The sequence below is a fragment of the Sebastes fasciatus genome, chromosome 11 (assembly GCF_043250625.1).
Source record: "Sebastes fasciatus isolate fSebFas1 chromosome 11, fSebFas1.pri, whole genome shotgun sequence".
Lineage (NCBI taxonomy): Eukaryota > Metazoa > Chordata > Actinopteri > Perciformes > Sebastidae > Sebastes > Sebastes fasciatus.
This window is the reverse complement of record NC_133805.1, coordinates 29,276,125-29,301,739: the sequence shown is the minus strand read 5'-3', so window position 1 is coordinate 29,301,739 and position 25,615 is coordinate 29,276,125. Positions and strand designations below refer to the sequence as shown.

Below are 25,615 nucleotides of genomic sequence, written 5' to 3'. Positions count from 1 at the left end.
TGTAAATGGGTATAGGCACAATGTGGCTACAAGCATGTGACTTATTTCCTGTGGAGGTTTGGGATGATAGCCTATGGGCCCGATGTACGGTAATCTCTCTCTTTTTACCCCCCCAGTGCGGTGCCGAGAAGGGAGGGAAGAGGAAGAAGGAGAGGGACTTGGATGAGCTGAAGAAGGAGGTGTCATTGGTAAGAAAAACAAGCTGTCACTGCTCCAACCCACACTCACTCTGCACAGTGATTGATTCCCTCGCTGCTGCTCCCAAACGAGCCCCAAATTGGGTTACGCCAAAGACACCCGGTTATTTAACAAGGCTTTAAATGAAAACAGTGGCCCGTAAACAAAAAGGCAATCCAACCTGCTTAGTGTAGTCAGTTGTAGATGAGTTCTAAGCCAGCCTGTCCTCCCCTATCTGCTCTACCACCCTCTGGCTCCTCGTCTTTGTACTTTGAAAGATGCTGAATAATTTGTGGGCCACCAGCAGCGTAGTGCAGAGTTTTTGTCTTGTGCAGAGCTGCATCTCTTTGAGGTGCTGTCAAAACGCAGCCAAGCGATGCCCATGAAAACTGGGGTACATTTTGCCGCACGCGCCGTCTCTGATAAAGCTTGTCAACTATCAAGTTGACCCGTGCCTGATTAAAGAAAAAAAGCATGCTGTCAACACTTAAGAGTACTTTGGGGATTAAGTGTTGTGTTTTGCTTCCATCATGTACTTCTTCAGTTAGTGATTTCTTACATTTTCCCACCAGAATTCCCAGACAATGGCTGATCAATATTGGGTGTATTGGCTTATAAATTAAGCTTAACTAACAAACTGTTCTGTGGGGCATGGCGTTGATTGTGGCCAAATCACTTGCAGCCACATTTCATTGTGGTCCTCTGAGTTTTATACTGTTGGTGAAGAAATTGATGGATTTCTCCCCGCCTTATGGTTGAGTGAAGAAAGTAGCCCTTCAATCCGTGAAGCTGACACCATCCTGACAGCTGGGAGCTGGAATTTTTTTTTTGTACCAAGCTCCATTTTAGCTACAGTGGAAATATCTTGAGGTGACATTTGGCAAGTTGACAGGAATAATAATAATACAAACATGCCACCAAACAACGAAATGAACCCAGAAACATACATTACTGAACTCCTTTTCTCAACATATTGAAAAGTGTTTTACAGTTTTCAAGGGGTCACATTTTTTACTACGGGAGAACAGACAGTTTGCTCACCTCTAGTTCAGCCCTACTTGGAGATGCAGTGGGAGTGGACATCACTGTTTGACCTCTTTGATCTGACATGGGGAATGAATCATATATATATATAAACCCCCCTGGATCCATGTCAGAAACAGAGAATAAAGTATTTTTTCAGTAAGATGCATCAGTGCTACGCCCTCACGATCTCTTTGACCCCGGTCGGTTATTAAAATTCCCTTTACAGCTGCAGCCATTCTGCCTCAGTTCACATAGTAGAATGTATTGCTGTAAAGTAATATGTAGTTTCCCCATTTATGATGTCAAAGACTATTTCACTTAGAAATCATTTTACTGGCCAATTAACATTACACTGATTTTGTTTACTGTGTCTGCTCCCCCGAAGCACAAATAAAAAAGGAACATTTTATCCCTGCAGGACGACCATAAAATATCTCTGGATGATCTGGGGAAACGCTATGGAGTGGACCTCACGCGGGTAACGGCACACAGTCTCATTTACACATGCACACTTGCACACACGACAAAGAGTTGCTGTAATATCCCCCGCAGAGACGTAATCTCTGCCTGCCTGTACCGGTAAGCAACATCCAAACTGAGACCAAACATTACTTTGGTCAAGTTAGATCCACCGCAGCATCCCCAGCTCACCTTGAGCCTCATTCATCTTTAATCCCTCAATCACACACACACACAAACTTTGACGCAACAACTCCTACAATCCCATACACAGACAGATACGTTTTTTATGCTGTAAACACATTTGCTCCTTACCTTAAGTTTGACATTGCAGGTGAAGTGAAACTGATTTTATCGTTTTGAGATTAGTATTTGAAAAAAAAAAAAAAAAAAAATAGAAGCTGGGGGGCTTTTAAAAATATCACAAGCTGTATAAATGTCAAAAACCTGCTCAAGCTTGAAAGATTTGTGTGTTTTTCCAGTATAATTTATAGTAATTCAGGTACTTACATGGATTTTCTTTAATACAGAACTTGACGCTATTAAGCATAAAATCATGAAACATTTTTCCAATAAAGTTCCATCCAACAGTTTTACGGCCTCGAACCCTTGATGAGTAGAGTCACCCAGTTTATTATACTTGTGGTGTTAAATAGGCCGGGCAGGAATACTTGATGTTCTGCAACTGCAGCAGTAAAATTGCTTTTTAAGCCGCGGTGAAAATGGGGTCATTGTGTTGTAATAAGATTCCCAGAGAATGCAGAAAAGACATTCATTCCTAAAAATTGCTCTCCCTCAGGGCCTCACCAGCGCCAGAGCTTTGGAGATTCTGGCCAGGGACGGTCCAAACGCCCTGACCCCTCCCCCCACCACCCCCGAGTGGATCAAGTTCTGCCGTCAGCTGTTCGGCGGCTTCTCCATCCTGCTCTGGATCGGTGCCATCCTCTGTTTCCTGGCCTACACCATCCAGGTGGCCACAGAGGACGAGGCGCCCAATGACAATGTGAGAAACTGCTTGTAAAACATGCACGCACATGTACGAGCACGCACCTTACATATTAATCACGCACAGGGAGAGATGCAGGTACACAAAGACAGCTACAGATATGATACAGGTAAATGAAGACAGACTGGGCAAACACATACAATTCCACCAGTATGCACCTATTTATCTGTATTTTCAAGATAGAGTTTTACATACATATGCACACCCTAACCTAAACTCAAATCTTAACCCTAAATCGTCTTCAGAAGTGGTCAAATTTCATTATTACATTATTAACAACAATACATTTTCAAAGAATGCACCGATGTGACTTTTCAAGTCCCGATACTGATACAGCTACCTGGGCTTTAGGTATCGGCCGATACCAAGTACCGATCAAATACCAGTGTTTGATTAATAAGCTGTATGCCTCACTGTGAGGAAGTGACTGGGATGATTCATTTATGTGTAAGGCAACATCAGGTCTGGCTTAAACGTTACTTTATTAACTTTGTAAAGCAAAATATAACAAATACATACATACATGTAAATGTAGAGAATTGTTATTTATTATTAAAATAATAAATCGTACACTAAAAACTGTGTAAAAAAATCTTCAAAATTAACAGGAATTATTTATTAATTACAATTCAAGTGTAAACCTTTTTAATGCAGCAAAAAATTGGTCAAAACAGCTTTTCAAATTCCAGTATATAATGTATATAGTATATAAACATAGAATTGAATTGAATAGATCGGCCCCATTGTCACTTGTTCCCCTTCCAGCTATTTGAGTCAGTATCGGCCCGATATCCGATCTGGTATCGGTGCATCCCTAATGTTTTCAAAATCAAAAACATAAATCACGATGTGGTAAATATATGCAACATGATTGAATCCATGTTTAAATGCAATGCCCTGTGTTCTAATGTTCTGCGTTACATCAAACAAAACTCTTCACACGTGCAAAACAAATCCCTTTTTATCCATCCTTTTATTGAGGCTCCGAATCAAGTTACTGATTCAAGTGACTGAAGTCAGCCGTTGTCAGTTTCAGGGTTGTTAGTTTGGCTCAGAGGAGCCCACTTCTCTGACTGGTTGGCTTATCTTGATTAATCTCTCCATATTGTCATTTAGAGTGTAGATCAGTTTCTCCAAAGCTATCTCCTGCTGAAGTAGCATCTTTAGAAACCCAAAATTGAAGGATCTCTCTTGCTGCATGTGTATTCTAATTAGTTAATTTGACTGCACTGTCCACCTAAGCTGCCTGCTAATATCCAGTGAAGGGGTGAGAACTCCCCTGTGCACATGTACCAATTTCTGGATTACATTTAATAGACTGAGGAGAGTTTCAGCCCAGCGTGCCTCTCAATAAGGGTGAATAATGCAGCCTGTGTAATATTGGCTTCTGAGAGAGATGAATCTTCTAAGTTAAACACATCTTAAATGACTCATTTGTTTTAATTAGACCTTCTGTGGAGTCATTAATTTGGACAGAATTTTGTCAAATGATAACTCAATATGATCATCCAAGATAATATCATAATTCCACTGAAAATCAAGAGATGGTAATATCAAGTTATTTCAAACTCTACACATATAAAGATACACATTTTGAAGACACTCTTACATACTTATACATATACATGCACTAACCTCAAGGGTAACTTCTGCTTTGTTGCATTGCAGTACATAAAGTGTAGCTTGGTGTTTTCTAAAAGATTTTCAATGTCATGGTTGGATATTTAGATGATTTTGTTGCGGATGTGATGCGAGATTACAGAACAAGACTTCTCCTTGAGGGAGACGCACAATAACAAACAGACCACATCAAGCGAAGTGTAAGAAACAGGTTTTATTCCTCTGTAGGATTCTTTCCATAATGTTGTCAGACACTAATAATAACAATTTGAGCCTATCAGTAGCAAAAACAAGCACTTTTAGTGGAAGTACACTGACGGTGAGGAATTGCCCGAGTGATTACATTGCAGCCTGTTTAGCGTCTGCCATCTGCAGTGTTCTCGCTCAATACTACAATTTCAAAGATTATTGTCCCTATTAGTCACTTAAACACAAAAACATGGGAAAACAAGTTTGAAAAATACCAAAGTTACCCTTTAAACTAGGACTGTCAATCAATGAAAATATTGAATCGCAATTAATCATGTGATTGTCCATAGTTAATCGCAATTAATTGCACATTTTTATCTGTTCAAAATGTACCTTAAAGGGGGTCAAGGATTGGATACTCTTTATCAACATGGAAGTGGACAAATATGCTGTTTTATGCAAATGTATGTATATATTTATTATTTGTAGTCAATTAACAACGCAAAACAATGACAAATATTGTCAAAACCCTCACAGGTACTGCATTTAGTATAAAAAAATATGCTCAAATCATAACATGCAAACTGCAGCCCAACAGGCAACAACAGCTGTCAGTGTGTCAGTGTGCTGACTTGACTATGACTTGCCCTCAAACTGCATGTGATTCTCATAAAGTGGGCATGTCTGTAAAGGGGAGACTCGTGGGTACCCATAGAACCCATTTTCATTCACATATCTTGAGGTCAGAGGTCAAGAGACCCCTTTTCCTCGCCAAACTTTACCGCAAGTTTGGAGCGTTATTTAGCCTCCTTCTCGACAAGCTAGTATGAGGTGGTTGGTACCAATGGATTCCTTAGGTTTTTGTAGATTCATATGATGCCAGTATCTTTACTCTAGCTTTAAAACTGAGCCCGCTATGATCTAAAAATAAAAAAAGGTTGCGTTAATGCGTTAAAAAAATGACACGTTATCGCGTTAATTTTGACAGCCCTAATGAAAACCAAACCTAACTTTAATCTTAACCTTAAAGGTTAAGAGTTCAGAATGTGTAAGAATACTTTGGTGGATTTTGGTGGATTTTCCTTACCTTCTTTTTCTTGTGGGGAGATCTTTTAATACAACCTTTACTTTAGCAGGACGGCCTCTTGAGATCTAAATCTCCTTCCCGAGAGTCCTTGCCAAAATGGCAACGCAATTAGGTCACATGAACCGACACAGAGCCATCGTTCACTGAAGGAAATAGAGTAGAGCCAGACGGGGAAAAAGGAACTTAAAAATGTAAGGGCATTAAAATAGAAAAGGAAGAAAATAACCCTACTTAAAAACACATTATTACACACCCTGACCCCCCCCCCCACCCCTCTTCAGAGAGTGTGACGTAAAACCAACCGCTGACACAGGCATCGGCCCTGGCATTAGCAAGGATAAATACAGAGACCTCCCGCTGTTCAAATGGAGCCAAGCAGCCATCCATACTGCACTTTATGGCTCTGAATCATTACGCAATCATCATTCAGCGCTCATCCAAACCCCAGACAGCTTTAAACCCTTGCATAATATACTGTACAGTAACATACAGTAGATAGACACGCACATGAACATGTGATAACCTTAATCTCCCCTGTTTAATCTCCACATTCAGTGCAGAGTATGCACAGCTGGATGCTCTGCTACTTCAAAAGCCCCGACTGCCTGCAGATTTGGCACTTTGAGCCTTTGCATAATGTACAAGCAGTTATTTAAGATGAAAATCCACCCTAACAGGACTACACATGTCGCTGTTGAACTTAATTTTACACATTATTTTGATGGATTTATTGAGCTCATTGTCTTCTTTGGTTTGAAAAAAACGTTTTAGCATCCCCAGGCTTCTGAAAGCGCTAGTGAATTTGCACAATTTATACTGCCATATTTTAAAATTCATGTTTGCAATCTGGAAATGAAGAATTGATTCTTTAAATCCTTTAAACTCTAGTCGATTCAATTGTGTCACCTGCGTGGACAAATGTTGCCCCTACAGTTCTACACAGCTGATGAACATGAACAAGTGTTTCACGAAGCGAGAAGAGGCAAAAGAGCAGAGCTTTAAATCTTCAAAAAAACACGTGTAGACAAAACCAGGAGATGCAAACTGAACGCTGAATTGGAGGCAAACATTGTAAACACTGACAAAACAGACTGTTGTCGCTGTCAAATGAAAACAGCACCTTCCAAAAGGGAAACTTTTCAAGGTTTTAAGGATTCCATTTTCCAGGAGTCCAGGACATACAGTACAGTACACCAGCTGGCAGATGCTTTCATCCAAAGTGCCTGGCTGTCTTGTTTGCATCAGTGCGAGCTGAAACTGGTAAAATTGAAAATATTCACAGAAAAAGTAAACACCAGAATACATTTTCCCTGCTTTCACACAACCACGAGTCTACAGCTCGGCTCAGAACGTATCTCTCGGTGGCCTCGCAGATCAGAGTCTCCAGTTTTCTGGGTTTGGGTAGACAGATGTTCACTTGGACTTACATTGAACGAACCGTCCAAGATGACAAGAATAGTACACAAGAATTCAGCTCTAGGGCTGCTTCACTTTTAAATCTTCCACTAAGACTGAGAGCTTCCCCAGGTTTTCTCGCTCTCAGCTCCTCTCTTGCACTTTGCATTTAAGGTTTTGCTGTTTTAAAACCGTTTCCAGGTTTCGCAAATCCCCTTTTCCTACGCTTAAACATGCCTTACATTAACCAAACTAAGTCGATAGCAATGACACCGACTCCTCCTGTGGCTTGGGTTTGCTTCCCCATTTGCAGTTGTATCTGGGCGTGGTGCTGGCAGCCGTGGTCATCATCACCGGCTGTTTCTCCTACTCCCAAGAGGCCAAGAGCTCCCGAATCATGGACTCCTTCAAGAAAATGGTGCCACAGGTAAGTTGACGCGTTTGGTGTTTGGTGTAGTCTCACAGCTTTCTGAATCAATAAGCCGTCCCTCAAGTAGGGCTTACACACTCACTTGAGTGGAAACCTAATAAGCTTGCACAAAGGAAGAATAAATGTTTGAGCCAACTTCGGATTGTGAGTGTGTTTGTATAAAAACTCCCCTCCCGTTATCCACCTCTAGCACTTCGATTGCCTAATTCTTTAATCTATTTAGGCCCCTTTTCACCGCCTCCTTGTCTCCTTTTCCACTACCTGTCTTTTCTCTCTCTCTTTTCCCTTTTCCTCTCTCTATCTCTCCCTTTCACATACCTCTACACCCTCTGGCTACACTATTTTTTTTTATCGCTCTTCTTCCTCTGACTAAATCCTCTCTCTGTTCCCAAACTCTCTCTTTCTCTCTCTCTCTCTCCTCCTCACTAACCCGCTCCCTTCTCGCCTTTCTCTCTTCCTTTTTCTCCATGCCAGCAAGCGTTGGTGATCCGGGAGGGGGAGAAGATGCAGATCAATGCTGAGTTTGTGGTGCAGGGAGATCTGGTGGAGATCAAAGGGGGAGACCGCACCCCAGCTGACCTTCGAGTGATCTCCTCCAGCGGGTGCAAGGTAGGGGAGGGGTGCATGGGCTCAGCCCCGGGGAGCCTGGGGGTCTCAGTGGGATTACAGTTGCTCAGCTGACTTTGGTCTTGCTACTCTACTCTTTCTTTCAATACTTTCATTTGAATCAATTTAGCATTTTCAAGTCAGTGTGATGGCATGCGAACATTTGCTAATTAGCACAAAAACAAAGTACAGCTGAGGCTGATGGGAATGTCATTGGACTCAACAAAATTATTAGGATTATAATCCTCTGGGGACTTTGAATATCCTTGCCAAATTTCATGGCAATCCACCCAACACTTGCTGAGATATTTCACTCCAAACCCAAAATGTCAACCTCAAGGTGGCTTTTCTTGCTGCCAACAAGCAACATTTTAGTCAGACACACACACACATTAAACACATTGCAGAACTGCTGTATAACATCTTATGACATGCATTTACATCACCTTGAAAACGCATTCATTTTGTGCAATATGAGTGTGGTTTCCCTCCAGACCACCACATATTCACCCAGTGCGATTTTTGAGTGGCTAGTTGTCTACTTTTAATTTGGGATTTAAAGGTGCAATGTGTATGATTTGTCCACACGCTCCAAACAAATTGGGGGCAGCATTTCACTTCTACTACTGGGTCCTTATGATCTAAATTTACAGTCATCAATTATTTAAAAAAAAAGGCAACTACTAACTAACAACTGGGCAAGAATACACAAAATTCAACCAAACTGCTGAAACACTGAGAGCCGATCAAAATAACACCGCTTTCTTATAATCTTCACATGTGGCGTCGGCCTATAGTTTACGTTAGCCATCTTTCTGTTTACTGTGCCACTAACCGGGGGCTGTACGGTCCACTTTCATAGTTTGTTTATTGGATTAAATCCAAAGTGGAAGAGACGATAAAACAACTTGTATTTCCTTTCGTCCTCCCCGCTTTGGGGTCTGTTGGGGCCCTGCTGACGGGTATGAAACGAAAGCACAAGTTTTTCTTGTTTCTGATACATTATTAGTGGATTAGTTGATTTAATCTAATAATAAACAAATCAAAATGTACACGGACCCTATGCAGCTCCACTTCTTCATCCTCTCATGTTGGACTGAGGGCAGACTGGATGCTATACAGTGACTCACTATCGCCTCTCGAGGTACAAGTGGTATTACAAGACAGGACGGACCGGGGCTAGCTGGTTAGCATGCTCATTTCAGTAGATATATATCTGCAACATAATATATAGATGTCTTTGACATAACGTCAACACTGTAACCTCTTCACATTCTGTTGATAATGCGAGTTCATTTTTAAAACTAAAATTCTGGCCAGATCTTACATCTAGCACCTTTTAACGAATAATTGATTAAGCAGAATTCGCTTCATACTTAGAATTTGTTTTTTCTTTTTGTATTTATTGATGCTGTAGTCTTCAAAATGTCACCCTTTTAGCTTGACTTTATCCCACTGGATTTTGTTTAGACTAATAAGACTGTGGTAATCAATTGTATTAATTTTTTCACCTGTAGCGAAACGTTTGAAAAATCACTTAAACCAGAAAACGGTTATGTGCTGCTGTTCTCATTTCCACCTGCTCACTCTCTGCCAGTCTCTCTGGGTAACACCGTTCTCTCCTCCTTTCTCCCCTATCCCTGTGAAGGTGGACAACTCATCTCTGACGGGAGAATCGGAGCCTCAGACTCGCTCCCCAGAGTTCACACACGACAATCCTCTGGAGACCCGCAACATCTGTTTCTTTTCCACCAACTGTGTGGAAGGTCAGTAGGCCACATCTGGCCAAGATTGTCTCTTATCGCCTCTAAAAGTCTTTTTTGTAGCCATCTGGAGATCAACAGAGTTTTTGCCGTACCGCTCAACCATGTTGGTGCATTCATTAGAACAGCCGTCCCTCCATCCGTGTGTAGTTATTGAATTTGGAATGCATTATGATTATTAATGAGTGTTTCCTTCTGAGATTCAACCAATGGAGATTTAAGTCGGTATTTCAGTTGCCATCAATCATCAAACGGGGATGCAAGAAGCATCTCAATGGGATTTTCATATTAGAATCTGGAACTTCATCAATCTCTACATCTAAATTCTAATGTAGGTTGAGTTTAAAGTTTGTCTCCAGAGTACAGTACATTCATTTTGGGAAAAAAAAAAATGTTTTAAGTCTAATAATACTTAGAATATATGGCCATCATTTGTCAACCAATGATTTAGCTGAGGTTCAAAGTTCATTCTTCACCCTTGGAACAGTGTCAGAAAACAATCCCACCACAGGATCCCTTTAGTAGCTGTTCAGAAGCTTTCAATCATATCACATGATCTTTATCACTAGATGGAGTTTGCCCAGCCGTCAAGGGATTATAGAAATTGAAATGTCAATTTTTTTTCTGAACACTTTAACAACTTATTGTCTGTGTTGACTTAATATCTGAGATTCAGAATTTAATTGCATCCTATCTCTAAATAAACATAATACCAACATTTGATATAGATAACTTTAGTGTATACGCCAGCTTTATTAAAAAAAAATCAATACCTGAATCAGTAATGAAAACTTTATGTAGAGAGCTATATTTAGTCTGCTGTTTTATATTCTTTTACTCAATTTTGCTCCCTCTGTGTGGGTTGTGTTAAAGGATATAAAAGCACCATCTTTTCTCTGTAGTGATAGCAGATAGTTCTAGTTTTATGTTTCCATGTTTTAAGATATCTTTCGCTGAGATTTCTGCTTCCTCCCTAATACAATGAAGATGAATTAAATTTTGTTTGTGGTGCTCACAGCAGTAGAAAAGAAAAAAAATCAGTAGCAGCATTCTCTTTCCAGAAACAATGCCCCCCTGTTTCTATGTTTAATCCAGATCTCTTTCTTGCTTTCGACGGAGAAAATAGTCCCTGTAAAAACTGCTGAGGCCTGTGGATCACATTATTTGTATTTTACGTGATTCAGGCTCTCCTCACTCACTCAATCCGGCATGTGCTGAACCATCAATCACTGGCCAACAGCTGTAATTCTCCTCCATCCATCACTAGTCTTTATCCAGCCCATCGCCTTTCCTATCAGCCAGCTGAGGGCTGGACATTTGTTTAAAGAGCTCTCCTCAACAAAATAAAATAGACACCATTTGAAAAAATCTGACATGTACTTGACTACCTACTGTGACAAACTGGTGGTGAAAAATAAAAATGTAAGTGTCTAACTGATGCTTCTGTCCAGAGAGACTAACAGTGAATCACCGCTCCCTCCCAGGTACGCTCCGGGGCGTGGTGATATGCACTGGGGACCGAACGGTGATGGGTCGCATCGCCACGCTGGCGTCAGAGCTTGAAGTCCGTCGTACGCCCATCAACATAGAGATTGAACATTTCATCCACTTGATCACGGGTGTGGCTGTCTTCCTGGGCGTGAGCTTCTTCATCCTGTCAATCTGCCTGGGCTACACCTGGCTGGAGGCCGTCATCTTCCTCATCGGCATCATCGTGGCGAACGTGCCCGAGGGACTGCTGGCTACTGTCACTGTGAGTGTTGTGTGTGTGTGTGTGTGGGGGAGTGTTCCTCTTTTTCATGAGAGAGGCTCATCGTCTGAAGCCTTTACTGATTTCCAACAAAAAAAGATCTCTTTATAAAGGAGCAGATCAAAGGAGCACTTCAGTTCACAATAAACAAGGTCCCCTTGTAGCAAGGACAAGACAGAAGATGCTTCTGGGAATAGTGAGCAGAACCAAAAACTGGCAGCTGTACACAAACAATCAAAGGTTAACAATGGTTTGTGTTGCAAATGGTAATTTTTACTTACATGATTTGTTTTATTTTTCTAATTAGATTTTTACTTTGACAGTGACATTTTTCAAAATAAGCTAAAATTAGGTATAGTAATGAGACATGTAACTAATAGCAACTAACAGTTGCACTCAATTTAAAGCTGTATTCATTGTTTTTTCACTTGATTTGACTGTTATCAGGCCATTAAATGTGAGTTATCACTGACTATGAGCATCATAGGCCCTGTTCAGACCTGGCATTAACATGCATCCTTGGTGATCGGATCACAAGTGGACCGCTCTAAGTACAGATGTGAACGCACTCAAGACGCATTGAGGACGCATTGAGGACGCATTGAGATCGGATCTTTTGGACCACATTCAGAGGTGGTCTGGGCCACATATGGCCACATTCTTTTAGCAGTGTGTACGCAAATGTGTCCTGGACCACATTAAGAACCGCCTACTCTACTGATGTCCCGCTGGGATCCGCGGGTTTCTGCGCTCCTCAGGTGAATAGACAGCTCTAGAATAGAGCACTCGACTGGCTCGCGACATGGAAACAGCCTCTGTGCTCCATATTCTGTCGGCACAACTGTATTTCCTTAAAATATATCTTATCTATAGGCTACATAATCTACAGACTATCAGACTAGGCACGCAAAGTGCATTATTATCAGACTGTCGGTGATGTGTCGGTGTTTTTGTTCTGCTGCTCTGCACAGAGCTGACACCTGCTCGCCTGCTCTCATCTCCAGCTCTGAAGCTCTGTACGCAACTGTTGCCTGGCAAAAGTGGCGGTGTCAGCAGCACGGGGGTCCCCGGGGACCGCTGGTAGACAATAGCCAGCCTAACCTTATAATTTGATGTTAATAAAAATTCACTAATATGTAGGATATTACTACAGACATTCCTGTAATCTTACGTCGAAACGTGCTGTATTAGCCATGTGTTTACATGTGTATTTGCATTTAGAGCGGGGAAGTAAGATTGGATCACAAGTGGTCACTGGAGACGCATTCTGATGCCAGGTGTGAATAGATGTATTTAAAACTGTCCAAAACTGTGATCGGATCACCCAGGACGCATGTTAATGCCAGGTCTGAACAGGGCCATAAATGTGGGTCAGTAGGTCCCTGCTACGCCTACTACATCGTAAAAGTGAAAGCAAAACTTAGAAGCAACACGTTCTAAAACTGCATGAAACGTTACATTTTGAACACAAAAAATATCTTCTTTAGGTTTAGGCAACAAAATCACTTGGTTAAGTTTAGGGGACAACATTATATTTTGGCTTAAAAATAACTTTGTTTCAAAAGTGAAAGCGAAACCCACTATTAGGTGTGGCAGGTCCCCACTGACCCACATCTATGGGGCTCTGATGATGCACATTTAATGACCTGCTGGTTTTTGGTCATTTGGGGGCAGTAACAACCTGAAAATACAATATCTGATATACCTTTTTAAAGTTATGGTGAACATATTGGGAAACAATTGCATATTTACACATCCTGCAGGCACGGAGCAACATCATCATTCATTATGAGTCCTTTTTCTCCTTTTTGCTCTGTTTTGGGCTTTACCAACTCTTGAGAGAAAACATCTTTTTGGCTGCTTGATGCATGACTTTCTTCACCAGCTTGTTGCAAACTGTCTGTCTGCTGTTTGGTGCTGAGCATTTAGTGTACATTGGGTTAATGGGTTTGTTTGCTGAAAATAGCTGTCTGAGGCTGCTGGAAATGGTTTTGATGAGACTGGAGTTTGTGGGCCTGAAAAGCAAAGTAATGAGCTAAAAGAGGCTTAAAAGCTCTGCAGAACTAAGGGGGGGGGGCTAAATGCAGAGTTGGGTGTTAATTCTGCACGGGTTTGTCATCTTGAGCAGCAGTTTTCTCATTACATGCAGTAATTTGATCCATTGTTAACATCAAAATATTGATTATTGCAGCACTGAACGTGCCAGTTCTAGGGCCCTCATGTTGTGCCTGCTGGCTCACTGTCATGGTTTACTGGCACACCTAAATGGAACGGAGCCATCATCAATGTTATTAGTTATGCCTTTGCTTTTCCTAACACTAATTTACCCTCAGTGAATGTTAGCTTTAGCTATGATGATACTACAGAACGCAGCGGCAGGTGATTTATTACTGAATGTTGGAGTTGCTCAAAATGTTGAAGTGAATCGAACTTTTTCTGCAACAATAAACAAAGTATGAACTGAGGTGGATGCCAGCTGGCATTTGAAATGCCATCAGTCGACATTTCACTGGTCACACAGAAATAAATTAACTCCCGGTGACTGGTTTCTTTAGTCGCGTTCGCTTTAAACACACCACGAGTTGCGTGTGGAAATGTTTGTGCTGCATTTGATGCTCTGTGAGTAATGTGGTCAGCTTGAATTAATGTGCGTTGATGTGTCTCTTGCAACATATGGAATGTGTCTATTCGTTGTATTTTTCTGTCCCCGTGCACCTGCTGTTAACCAGCCAACCAGACACATGCATACAGACACATATGCACACACACTAACATACACACTCAACGCTGTAAGGCACCTGGACCACGCGTGGTTTCACATGCACAAACACTTGAACGCACCGCTGCGTACACATGCTATCTCCCCCTTGTTGACTAACAATCATCCATCCTCGCCTCCTCTCCTCATTCCTCCCTACTCTTATTCCCTCCCTCCCTACTCTTTCTCCCCCCCCCCCGCCTCACCTCCCACCGTCCTCCCAGGTGTGTCTGACTCTCACTGCCAAGCGAATGGCGAAGAAGAACTGTCTGGTGAAGAACCTGGAGGCCGTAGAGACTCTCGGCTCCACCTCCACCATCTGCTCCGACAAGACGGGCACGCTGACCCAGAACCGCATGACCGTGGCCCACATGTGGTTCGACAACCAGATCCACGAGGCGGACACCACCGAGGACCAGACCGGTAAGACAGAGAGGAAGGGGGAGAGATGAAAAGAAGGGAGGAGGAGGAGTGGAAAGAGAGAGCTTTGGGGGGAAAGATGGAAAGGCTAAATAAATAAAAAGGGGAGATAGAGAGTGTGTGGGAATACAGGGGGGGAGTGTGACCACCTGCCGAAATTCATCTGTCCAATGTTCACACCGCCAGCCGACATTGCTGTTTGCACTACCGCTTGGATTAATTGAGCAGCGGTATGCAGTGTGGGCGGAACAACCATCAGCTACAAACATGTCTTTTTGCCAGAGTTCCTCGGCAAGACTGCTGCTGCAGAACCAATCGGATTCCTGTCTCCTACCAACAGCTACAAACTGAGCCAAATTTCAAAGAAGCTTTTAGCAGTTACCAAAAGGTTTGGAAGTAAAAAACAGGTGTTCTACTATATGCATACCAATGAGTATTGAGTCAGGTGATTTGTGCAATCATACAATGAACAGCTAGCAGTGCTGACTAAAGGCCTCACAGCTGAAACAGTGCAAGTGCTTGAGCAAAAAAACACACAGTGTATTAATTTTTCACGAGTACAGACAATTTTTTTTGCAGCTGTTGCAAGTTTTGGAGCCTTTCGCACCTCACTTTGTCAAATTCAACAACTCCAGCCGCAGTTTGCCACTGTGTACTTACTGTATGTTGCATGATGCTATTCTATTCTGTTTGCACAATAACAGTGACAGTGACCACTCTAGAGAGTCCGGGCTAAAATGAGAAATGAACGCAGCGGAGCGAAGGTCGTTTTCAGTTCAGATTGGGTGGGAGGGATGAAATTTTGATCGAAATTTCCAAACAGCTTTTATTTTTCGGGACCTTCTACTTAAAAATGAATGCCATTTTTCAGACTGGGGAATTGCAAAATCTCTTCTGTCAAGGAATAAGTGATTGCTCAACTTAGCTGACCCTGATTCTGTTATTTAGCTACAATATCCAGTGCTACTCTGTGTATGGAGAGTTAAGTCAGTAGCATAAATACTGCATGAGCCCCTGCTTTAAAAAAAAAGAAAGTCTAACACAGCTCCCTCTGCTATTCTCTCAGGTTTGGGTTTTGACAAGAGCTCTGCTACTTGGGCAGCTCTGTCTTGCGTTGCTGGCCTGTGCAACAGAGCTGATTTCAAGGCCGGACAGGAGAGCTTCCCCATCCTGATGGTATGAACCTCCACCCTACACAGACACTACAACAGCAACCCTTTGTATTGATGATCCAGTCTCATGAATTATCCGTACTCTCTTAAGCAGTGGGTTATAACAGGTTTAGTTTAATCTAAGGACATTGTAAGCAGCACCTTTTTTAGATTTGGATCAAATAATGTATGCACATTATTCATAAGACAGGATTTTGCACACATGGTTTGCCGATAGGGGCAAGTTAACAACATGAGGACAGTGTCAGGTGAGCTGTCACTCAGAAATAAGCAGTGGTGGTATTCAGATCATTTACTTAAAGTTACTGTGAGGAACGTTTAACTGGGTATGAAACAATTCCCAATTCAATACTGATGCCTCTATATGACCTACGTAAGTAAACAAGACCATCAGACAAAATCATGCAGGTTCACCAGAAACTCCTTCAGCTCATACTCCAGCGGGGCCTCCGGCAGCGACCAGCCCGTAGTGGACAAACCCAGATCCGGGAGGCACAGGAGAACCAGAAGCAGGACTGAGCGGGACAGACTGTCAGACCCTGCTGCAGTAAAATGAGAGGTTTTCTAAAGGGACTCTGGTGCTCGGAAACACTACCACTTTTGTCCACAGGGACCGCCAAAATCAACACAAAAATAAAAGTTCCTCATTGCAGCTTTAAGTAAAGTAGCATTATTACAATGTAAAAATACTCCATTATACTGTAAGTAAATGTTTGTAGAAATGCGAAATTGGACTTAAAGCTAGCAAAAATCTAGAGTTTTATTATATAAGCTGGTGATATGGGTTTGCATTCAACATCTTGATCTGAAAAGTAACTAATAGCTGTCATATAAATGTACATAAAAGTACAATATTTCCCTCTGAAATATAGCGGAGTATAGGTATAAAATATTTATAGCTATATAATATATTTATAATCTTTATGAAAATACAGCACTTTAATAAATGTACTTACCACTGCTGTTGGGTATATAACAACTAGTAAATAAAACAGTTGGTTTGCAGTACATCATATTTTATAAATGATCAGCAAAATGTACATTTATGGATATACTCAGGTAAAGTTTAGGTACTTTAAAATTGTATACAAGTACAGTACTTGAGTAAATGTACTTTGCATTCTCTTCTGGGGCTAGCCAAGCCTCGCCCACATAGCACCTACAAGGAGAAAAACAACCCATAAAAATGATTCGTCAATACGACTTGACACAGATGCACTACACACATACACTGGCTTACACGCTTAGCTTCCCTCTCATACAAACACACACACAAAATAATCCAATGCACCCCTGGAAATAACTCCCTCACACTGATACACAAACACACACCGCTGGGTGGGTAAGTCAATAATATCCCAGCATTCTACCAACCGCCGTCCTCCAACCTGTGCTACATTGACCTGAAGAAATTCTCTGTGTGGCTCTCAGCGACACAGATTACAGCTTCTTGACTCCGGTGAGAGCCGACGCTGCCGCTGCAGCCCCTCTGCCCCTCGAGGTGCCCGGGCGTTCTCTCTGCATTAAGTAACAGCCATATCTCCAGACAGCACTCAAACAGAGTAGTATAGGCCCATGCAGGCTCCACTACCATTACAACAACAAGTCCATATCCGCACCCGGGAAAACAAAGAAATGGAATTTCCTTGATCTGTTTATTCATTCATGAAAAGGCACAAACAAGGACAAATCTTGCAGAGCGCGTGTCCTTGTTTCGCGGCTGTTCATGAATGAATAAACAGGACTAAAGAGAAATCTCTTGTCTTGGTTCGGCCCCTGTTGGTATAATGGCCGTCAGGTCAATCAGCTCAGCGTGGATTTTAACAAATTGGCTCCAGGAGTGGGATGAATTTTTCAGGGATCATCATGGAATTTTTTATCAAGGAGCATTTTACAGGTTATCAGAAGATCACTTTTTCCCTAAATGATTCAAGCACCACACAAGAAACTGTCGCCCATGTTGAAGCAGGTAAACCTGCAAAAACACAAAAACAAATATGAAGCGATGTGCATCCAAACAGGGGATAATTCAATTCTGAGCCTTGTAAAATAGGCCTCTTCACTGTCACAGTGTGTAATTTATTGTGTGGATAGACACGTGTGCAAGTAGTATACATTCAAATTTATGCACTCAGTGTCAGTATAAGGCTTCTTTCTGCACACCACTTTAAAGGTGCTAAATTCCAAATTCAGAGCATATCTAAAACCCCTTTCATACTGCCTGTTCAAGGCGGGAGTGTTTCGCCGTTATTCCGCCTCGCTGTTCTTTACGAAAGGTACGGAGGCGGACTGGGGGGATAGAGTTGTTCTGCCGCTGAGCTGGCAGCGGAGGTAGTCACAGAGCCGAGCCGATATCTGTGTGAAAGGGACAGCCGGCACGGTGGGACCACACGCACACACACACACTAGATGCCGATGCCCCTTTTGCTCTCGCAATGCCAGTGTGCTATCTAAAATCACACACCAGCGCGGCATAACACACCGCCGTTGTTTCGTTCAGTGTGAAAAAGCAAAGCCAGCGCAACGGCGGATCTTCTTTACAGCAGTACATCGGAATCTCTGTGTGAACGGGCTTATGATTGAGGGATTGCCTCCACACGGCTCTCAACACGGCTGAGCCGTTGGCCAGCAGCTAATGGTGCTAACAGCGCGAAAAGTGCAAACAACGGCAATAATGCTGACAGAGGTAACAGTGTTAACCTGGGGGGGAACCGGAGGGTGGGTGCTACTCTTCCACAATGAAACCGTGGGTCGGGACGGCGTTATCAGCTGTAACCGCTGTATGAGTGAAGTGCAGAGCGGCGGCCACTAGCTAGCCAGTGGGGCATGCTCACATGCACTAACATGCACTAAAAGGCACACACGAGTGGTCCGGCTACATAAACAAAGCACGGAGAAGCTCTGATTACAACACACACAGAGGGAGAGTGACTTCATTCTCTACTCAGGTAGACATTACTCCTCTATATCTTTTCTAGAAAATAGTTGTTTTCTGCTATATTAATGCTCTGAATTTGGAATTTAGCACATATAAACAAAAATGGACCACACAGAACGATTTACAAAGTTATATATCCTTCAAGCATTCATTTACTTGTTAGCGACATCCTTAGCAACCACTTTGCTGTTGATTATTGCCAATAGCCAATGGTCTAATGTGTTATAGAATTATTTCCAACATGGTTCTCCAACACATCCAGGCCCTCTTTTACATCCATATCCTTAAAAAATGCCCTTGCAAACGGCACACATTGCAAACTAATCAGCTGTATTTTTCCCGAAGAAATTGAGCTGCTTTAATTAAACTATTCCTCACGCCCTAAACTGAAAAAGAAAACTACGTTTTGCACTTTCATTGCTTCTACATTAGATCGTTACATAACTTTCAAAACAATGTGGCCAAGCGCCGGTGATGCAGATGATACTCCGCTACCTGCATCATTAATGAGAACCATAATGGAAGTAGAGAAAGTCCTCTCAGGTACCGCTTTAATCAGTTAGAGTTCCCTTCCACCGCAGTGTGGTAAACACAGGCAGCGAGATAGACAACACTCATTTCTTAACATGCATATGTGAGTGACTGTGCTAATGTGCGGCTGTGTGTGTGTGTTTCCCCAGAGGGAGACAGCGGGGGACGCATCAGAGTCAGCTCTGTTCAAATGCATCGAGCTGTGCTGTGGGAGTGTTCGTGAAATGAGAGCTAGAAACCCCAAAGTGGCAGAAATCCCCTTCAACTCCACCAACAAATACCAGGTACTGCATGAGGCTATTGTTGCATCATCATGGCTTTGTGCTGGAAGTGCTGCAGATGCAAAGGCTACAATAAAATCCTAACACCCATTTACAGACCATTCACAACTTACTTCAAGGTCACTCTGCATTTTATAGTCTTGCAATTACAAATAAAACATACTTATGTATTTATTAATATATAATTTTGAATTTATTTCTAATTATTATTTATATATTATTTTCTTATTAAATGTAATTTTGTATTTAATGTTTTTTTTTTTTTTAAATAATTCTGTTAGTGATCTTTAAATTCACAATATTATGATTAGTATTAATTTTGTATTTGTACAGATGCATTTCCAAGATTTGGAAAACATTTCTGAGTGAATCATGCATATTCATTTTTAACCTTTTTACCTCCGAGGAAGGCAGCCTGAACATGCATGCTCTTTTACAGCAACACCCTGCTTTTCATTCACACATTTATGCATGGAAGCTGCCACAAAGCCAAAAGCACAACACTCCACACTGTTAGCCACATTGAAGCTGTTGCAGCGTTGCGATGTCTATTATTTATGATAGAAGGACATGTGGATTTTAAAGTGGTTGGTTTTGGCTGCTCGGAGGATCTGTTGTTACGTTTCAGTGGACAGAAATCATTTTAGTTTGAGATGGTCACAGCCAAAAGACTTTGGCTTTGGGTGGGGTTAGGTGAGAAGACCTTGGGCCCTATTTAAACAATCTATAGCGCATGGTCTAAAGTGCATGGCACAAGTGCATTTAGGGCGTGTCCAACTCCACTATTGTTAGTTAAGTTGTATTTAGTCTCTTAATTAATCATAGTTGTGTTTTGGGCATAACAGGAATTAAACCAATCAGAGTGTCATCTGCCATTCCTTTTAAAAGCCAGGTGCTCCTGCACCAGCGCATTGCTATTTAAAAGATGGATTCGGCAAATTGGAGAAATTAGTCATTTTCTAATGAGGAGACGGATCTGAAAGTGAAGTGAACGGAAGTGAAAGTGCGCAAGCAGATGTATGTGGTGCTTGGCCGGTGGACCCTCTGTCTCCACCGTCTCCCAGTCCTCTGTTCCATCAACAACTCCATTTGACTGCATATGAACAAAGGCACCGATAACCTATTTAACTGGTGCAGCATTGAGGGGCAATACCTGTCCAAATGAGCTCTTGTGCCCTCCCCCCCCAAATTCATTAAACCATAATTAACATTACATTTGAAAAATGTTGTGTTGAAAAATAATGAAAACTGTATTGCTTTCCGACGCAACCTACGGGGGGGCTCGGACCGGCTGAGCAGAATCCTCCAGAGCTGCATTACGCATGGGCTTTCAGCCGGGCACAGCCGGATAGGTGACGTGTAACGCGCAGATCCATCAGCCTCAAAACGCCGCCGTTTAAGGGGAGAGGGCCCGCAAACATTGAAGTAACCTCTGTCTACACTTGCACACACAGAAGGATGATGAGAGGAGACGCCACAGAGGCGTGTGTGCACCGTGATGCCTCTGGTCACTGTGGTCAAGGCAGTGACCGATGGAGCGATGAGAGCGCGCTGCAGGCTGATCAATACAGAACGCCTGAGAGCCTCACTTCATTATATTCATTATATTCTGAATTCTCACCTGCCGCCTGAATTTTGTGTTTTCTTTACCATAAATAAAAACATTGTTCTCGAGCCGACACCGTATTTAACTGAGGAGGAGGAGAATTGCTGCGTCCCTGTGTGTGTAACAAGCAGAGTGTACGCGTGTTGTGAACCCGCCTATGTAGACGCATCTTACTGTCTGAATAATGCATCCTTTAAATGGCAGGAAAATACTGCGGCAGACTTTAAACCAGATTTTTGTTGGTCAATGGCGCAATCGCTGCCTCAAGATAGCAATGCGCCAACAAAGCGCCTGACCACACCTCATTTTAAGACCAACACGCCCATGGGTGCATAGGTGGGCGCAAGTACATTTGCTGTTTACACAACGTGGGCACTGGCTGTGAAAATGACCAGTGCATCGCTCTGAAACTAGCAACGACAGTTACTCTGCGTTGTGCGCCGCTTTGCGCCAGGTATAAGATAGGGCCCCTAGTGATTTGATGCACTAGGTGTAAATACTTTAAAAGACCTTAAATCAAATTGTCAAAGCATTAGAAGCTCTACGTGATAACTTCCATCGTAGACAATATCAGAATTTGCAACTGCACTCTGTTACATTTCTTATGACGTTAGACAATAAATAAGCATGTTTAGCCTGTTGTTTCCACATCGCAGTCGATCAAGAAAGACATGTGGAGCAGTTATAAATGTTTTTAAAACTCTGCTCTTTATAAACAACAATAACAACAACAACAAAAAGCTGTATTTCCTGGGTGGTACTACCATTTGCGCTATTTTAGATTATAGCAGGCATTCCTGAATGGTCTCAAGTTAAGCCACATGCTCTGTAACATCCTGTAGGAGTCAACAACAACACTAGCAAGAATGTAAAGTTAATATTAAACTATGAGAAATTCATCACGCAGAACTTTAAAGGGTATTTTTCAACCCTATTTTATCATGTTTTTGTGTCTAAGTGACTAATGGGGACAATAATTTCTGAAATTGGTTCAGCATTGAGGGAGAACGCTGCAGCCGACAGCCACTAAAGGGCTGCAATCTACATCCACTAGGCTCAGACTGTTATTATAAGTGTCTGACAACATTATGGAAAGGACCCTACAGAGAAATAAAATGTTTTTCTTTACCTGTCCCTTGATCCGCTCTGTTTGTTATTGTGTCTAACCAAGTCTCGCTGAAGGTGAAGTCTCGCAAGGTGACTTGTTGCTGGAAGACAACAGTGGAAACATAAGTGGGAGTTGGAGAGAGGAGTGCCGGGAAGAGTTTGTTGTGTTGGAGTACAGAAAACATACTGTAGCTTAGTATTATATAAAGATGTTCATGTCATATTTAGATGATTTCAACAATGTGGATGAGGCCGCGAGATTTCATAACGAGACTTCTCAGAGCGAGACACACGATAACAGACAGACCGGATCAAGCGAAAGGTTGGAAAAACGATTTATTTCTCTGTAGGATCCTTTCCACAATGCTGTCAGACACTTCTAATAACAATCTGACTGAGCCTGTCAGTGGCAAAAACAAACACTTTTAGTGGACGTACATTGACGGTGCACAATTGTACCAAAGTATTGTAGTCCTCATTAGTCGCTTAGACACAAAAACATGTGAAAATAAGGTCCAGGTTGAAAAAAATACCGGTTACCCTTTGAAACCTTGCTCAAGGGCAACGCAGCAATTAAGACTGGGGGAATGTTTCTGCTTTCCACTCCCAGTCTTTCCCATCCTGTCTGGAGATTTGAACCAGCATATGAATAACACAACAGTGATGTTGAAGCAAACAAAGGACTTCCTGCATGCATTTTGTGCACCTGTTCCCTGATTTAAAATAGGAACGTCCGTGTTGAAGGGAGGAAAAAAAAAGCAATTTTGCTCTGGTTTTCTGAGATTAGATATGCTGTGACTCAGATACAAATTACCTGGGGGTGTGTGTGTGTGTTTGTGTGTGTGTGTGTGTGTGTATGTGGGGGTGTGTATGTTAGTGTGGGGGAAGGGGCAATGCGAGGTGCAACACCACAGGAATACATGTGTGAATGAATGCTCCTTCAACAAAGGCAATACAGATGACTTATAGTGTGCACTCAGTCAAGTCAGCTTCAATTTGACTTTTATTTCAAACCACTTGGAAAAATATGACACAATAAATGATTTCTGGTACGACCGTTAAATTCATTGTTGAGCGTTACTAAGGAGCATGTCTGTCCTGAGCCTGTTTTCTTACTAAAACATGACACATTTCAGAGCAGCAAGAAACAAGCAGCCAATAACTGCATGTTGCATCTTGTTTCAAAAGAAATCCTGTTATGTCTTCACCAGTCCTCCAATGTCCTCTCCTTTTTTTTTTCAAGCTCTCTGTCCATGAAGCGGAGGACAATCCCTCTGGTCATATTCTGGTCATGAAGGGCGCGCCAGAGAGAATCTTGGACAGGTTGGTTAATCAATAATGGATCGATTAGATGTCTCCCAAGTGAGGTAGCACAGAATTTCTACTTCTTTTTCCATTTCATTTCATTTCATTCTTCTCTTCCAAGGATGTATTGAAAAGAAACTACACTCTCTTTAAAGGCTGGCGTTATATGTGTTTTTAGAGATGTTTGTTTAGTAACATTTCCTATGAAGATCAGATGGACTGATATCCTATCAGTCTATAATGTATTATAAACATACATATAATGTGTTATAATCTGCTTATAGCACCGTATAATCATAGTTATAAGCACTTATCAACATTCATTATGCTTTATAACAATATTTTATAATGACTATCATATTTTTTTATAATTACTGTTCACTCACTGACATTTTTCATTATAATTCCTATAGTGCATTATAATCATATACTATATGCAGTATAATCATATAATGCATCATGTTTATAATGCATTTATAACCTCGATGTTATAGAAAGTGTTGCACTTTTTTAAAAATGATTGTTAACAAATCCCATGAGAAGACTAAAACCAACTTTGAATTGGTTCTAGAAACAAATATTATCTATACAAAACCGGATATAGCTCATTCCTCTGTGCTATGTACCTCCATTGTTGACCAAAAACCACAAAGAAAATATCAAAAAACTGTTGACATGTTCCTTCATCACCATGAACACGCGGGCACTGTAGTTTTGAGTCAATCCCACATACTGTACACCGTCGTGCCAGCCAACATTTAGTCCGTTTTAACCAAACTCTGTTGTGGTTCGTTTGGGTGGTTGTGAACGCAGTAATCAAACTCAGGTGCGGACCAAAACAACCGGTCCGAGACCGTTTGCGAGAGATGGTCTGTGACTGTTTCCAAGCGAACCGAAACGCAGGCTGCCTGTGTGGGCATTTGTTGAGTTGAACACAGGTAAACGTCAGGTTAACGTGAGTGGGAGAGGACTGACCTGGACCTCTGCAGAAATCCGATGTTTGCTTGCCATCCAGGCCGTAGAGAACATACAGAATACGCTAAATAAAGTGCGCAAAACTGGTGACGTTTATAAAGTCATTGGAGATGAACTGGAGGAGAATCGCAAAGTCAAAGTGAAAAAACTTTGACAGCAATATATCAAAGTCTGCGGTTCCTACCATAGAGGTGGCAGCTCTCGAGACGAAAAAGTTAAATTCACTCTTTCGTACATGCCCCTCAGCAATTTCTTTTATTTGGTTCATTTTAATTTGTGCACTGTGAAACTGAACCAGACTAAATAGAAAAACGCACCAACAGTATCAATTTCAGTCTGATTTGGATTGGCCAAAGGGACTATGGCTTGTGAAAGCACCCTAGAGCACCAAATGTGTATTAATCCACTGGTGAAAATAGTCCCCAACAAGTTCACTGTTTACTCCTCGGCTGCTGCTTTAGAAAATGATTACCCTTTTAAAAAAACAATTAGAGTCGTGACCTTTTTCAGTAGGAGCTAATAGAGCAACAGACAGAAAGTCTTGGGAGAAACACCACTTTAATGGTTTTGGTCCTTTCAGTGAATTTGTTGAAAATGAGAAAAATATAGAATAACAACAGTCTTATCGTTTAAATGTTTTTTGTTATTGCATATTAACAGTATGGGGTGTGGGGGGGGGGAGTACTATTAATAATGTCACACCAAGTTTGGCCCAGTTTTCCCAGCCCAGTCGGCAGGAAAAAATTTTGGCATTGTACGTTTCTGCAAATCACGAATTTTTTTTTTTATGTGTTTTTGCATTCGGGCAGAGCAAGTGACGTAGTATATGGACCGACCGTTATTGAAAGTTACGTAGTATAATAACGAGTATAAAGAGCGAGAAAGTCCACAAAAGGCGGATGGGAGGGGTGCTGGATGGGTCAAACAAACACAGGAGACTGCTGTTCATGTCCCATATGAAACCAAAAGTAAACGTTGAGTTAACGCTTGTTACGTAACGTTGTTACATTTGTT

General features: G+C 41.8%; 1 protein-coding gene across 2 annotated transcripts in view; it reads left to right on the top strand.

The window, feature by feature from the left end:
* atp1a2a (ATPase Na+/K+ transporting subunit alpha 2a) overlaps window positions 1-25,615 on the top strand; it is a 50,970-nt gene that overhangs the window by 3,261 nt on the left and 22,094 nt on the right. For both annotated transcript variants that reach the window (XM_074652143.1, XM_074652144.1), the window contains exons 2-12: window positions 117-188; window positions 1,622-1,681; window positions 2,462-2,665; window positions 7,273-7,386; window positions 7,864-7,998; window positions 9,644-9,761; window positions 11,243-11,511; window positions 14,491-14,689; window positions 15,753-15,862; window positions 19,477-19,611; window positions 23,565-23,644. In XM_074652143.1, the coding sequence (XP_074508244.1) occupies window positions 117-188; window positions 1,622-1,681; window positions 2,462-2,665; window positions 7,273-7,386; window positions 7,864-7,998; window positions 9,644-9,761; window positions 11,243-11,511; window positions 14,491-14,689; window positions 15,753-15,862; window positions 19,477-19,611; window positions 23,565-23,644 (1,496 nt within the window). The remainder of the gene's footprint in view (window positions 1-116; window positions 189-1,621; window positions 1,682-2,461; window positions 2,666-7,272; window positions 7,387-7,863; window positions 7,999-9,643; window positions 9,762-11,242; window positions 11,512-14,490; window positions 14,690-15,752; window positions 15,863-19,476; window positions 19,612-23,564; window positions 23,645-25,615) is intronic.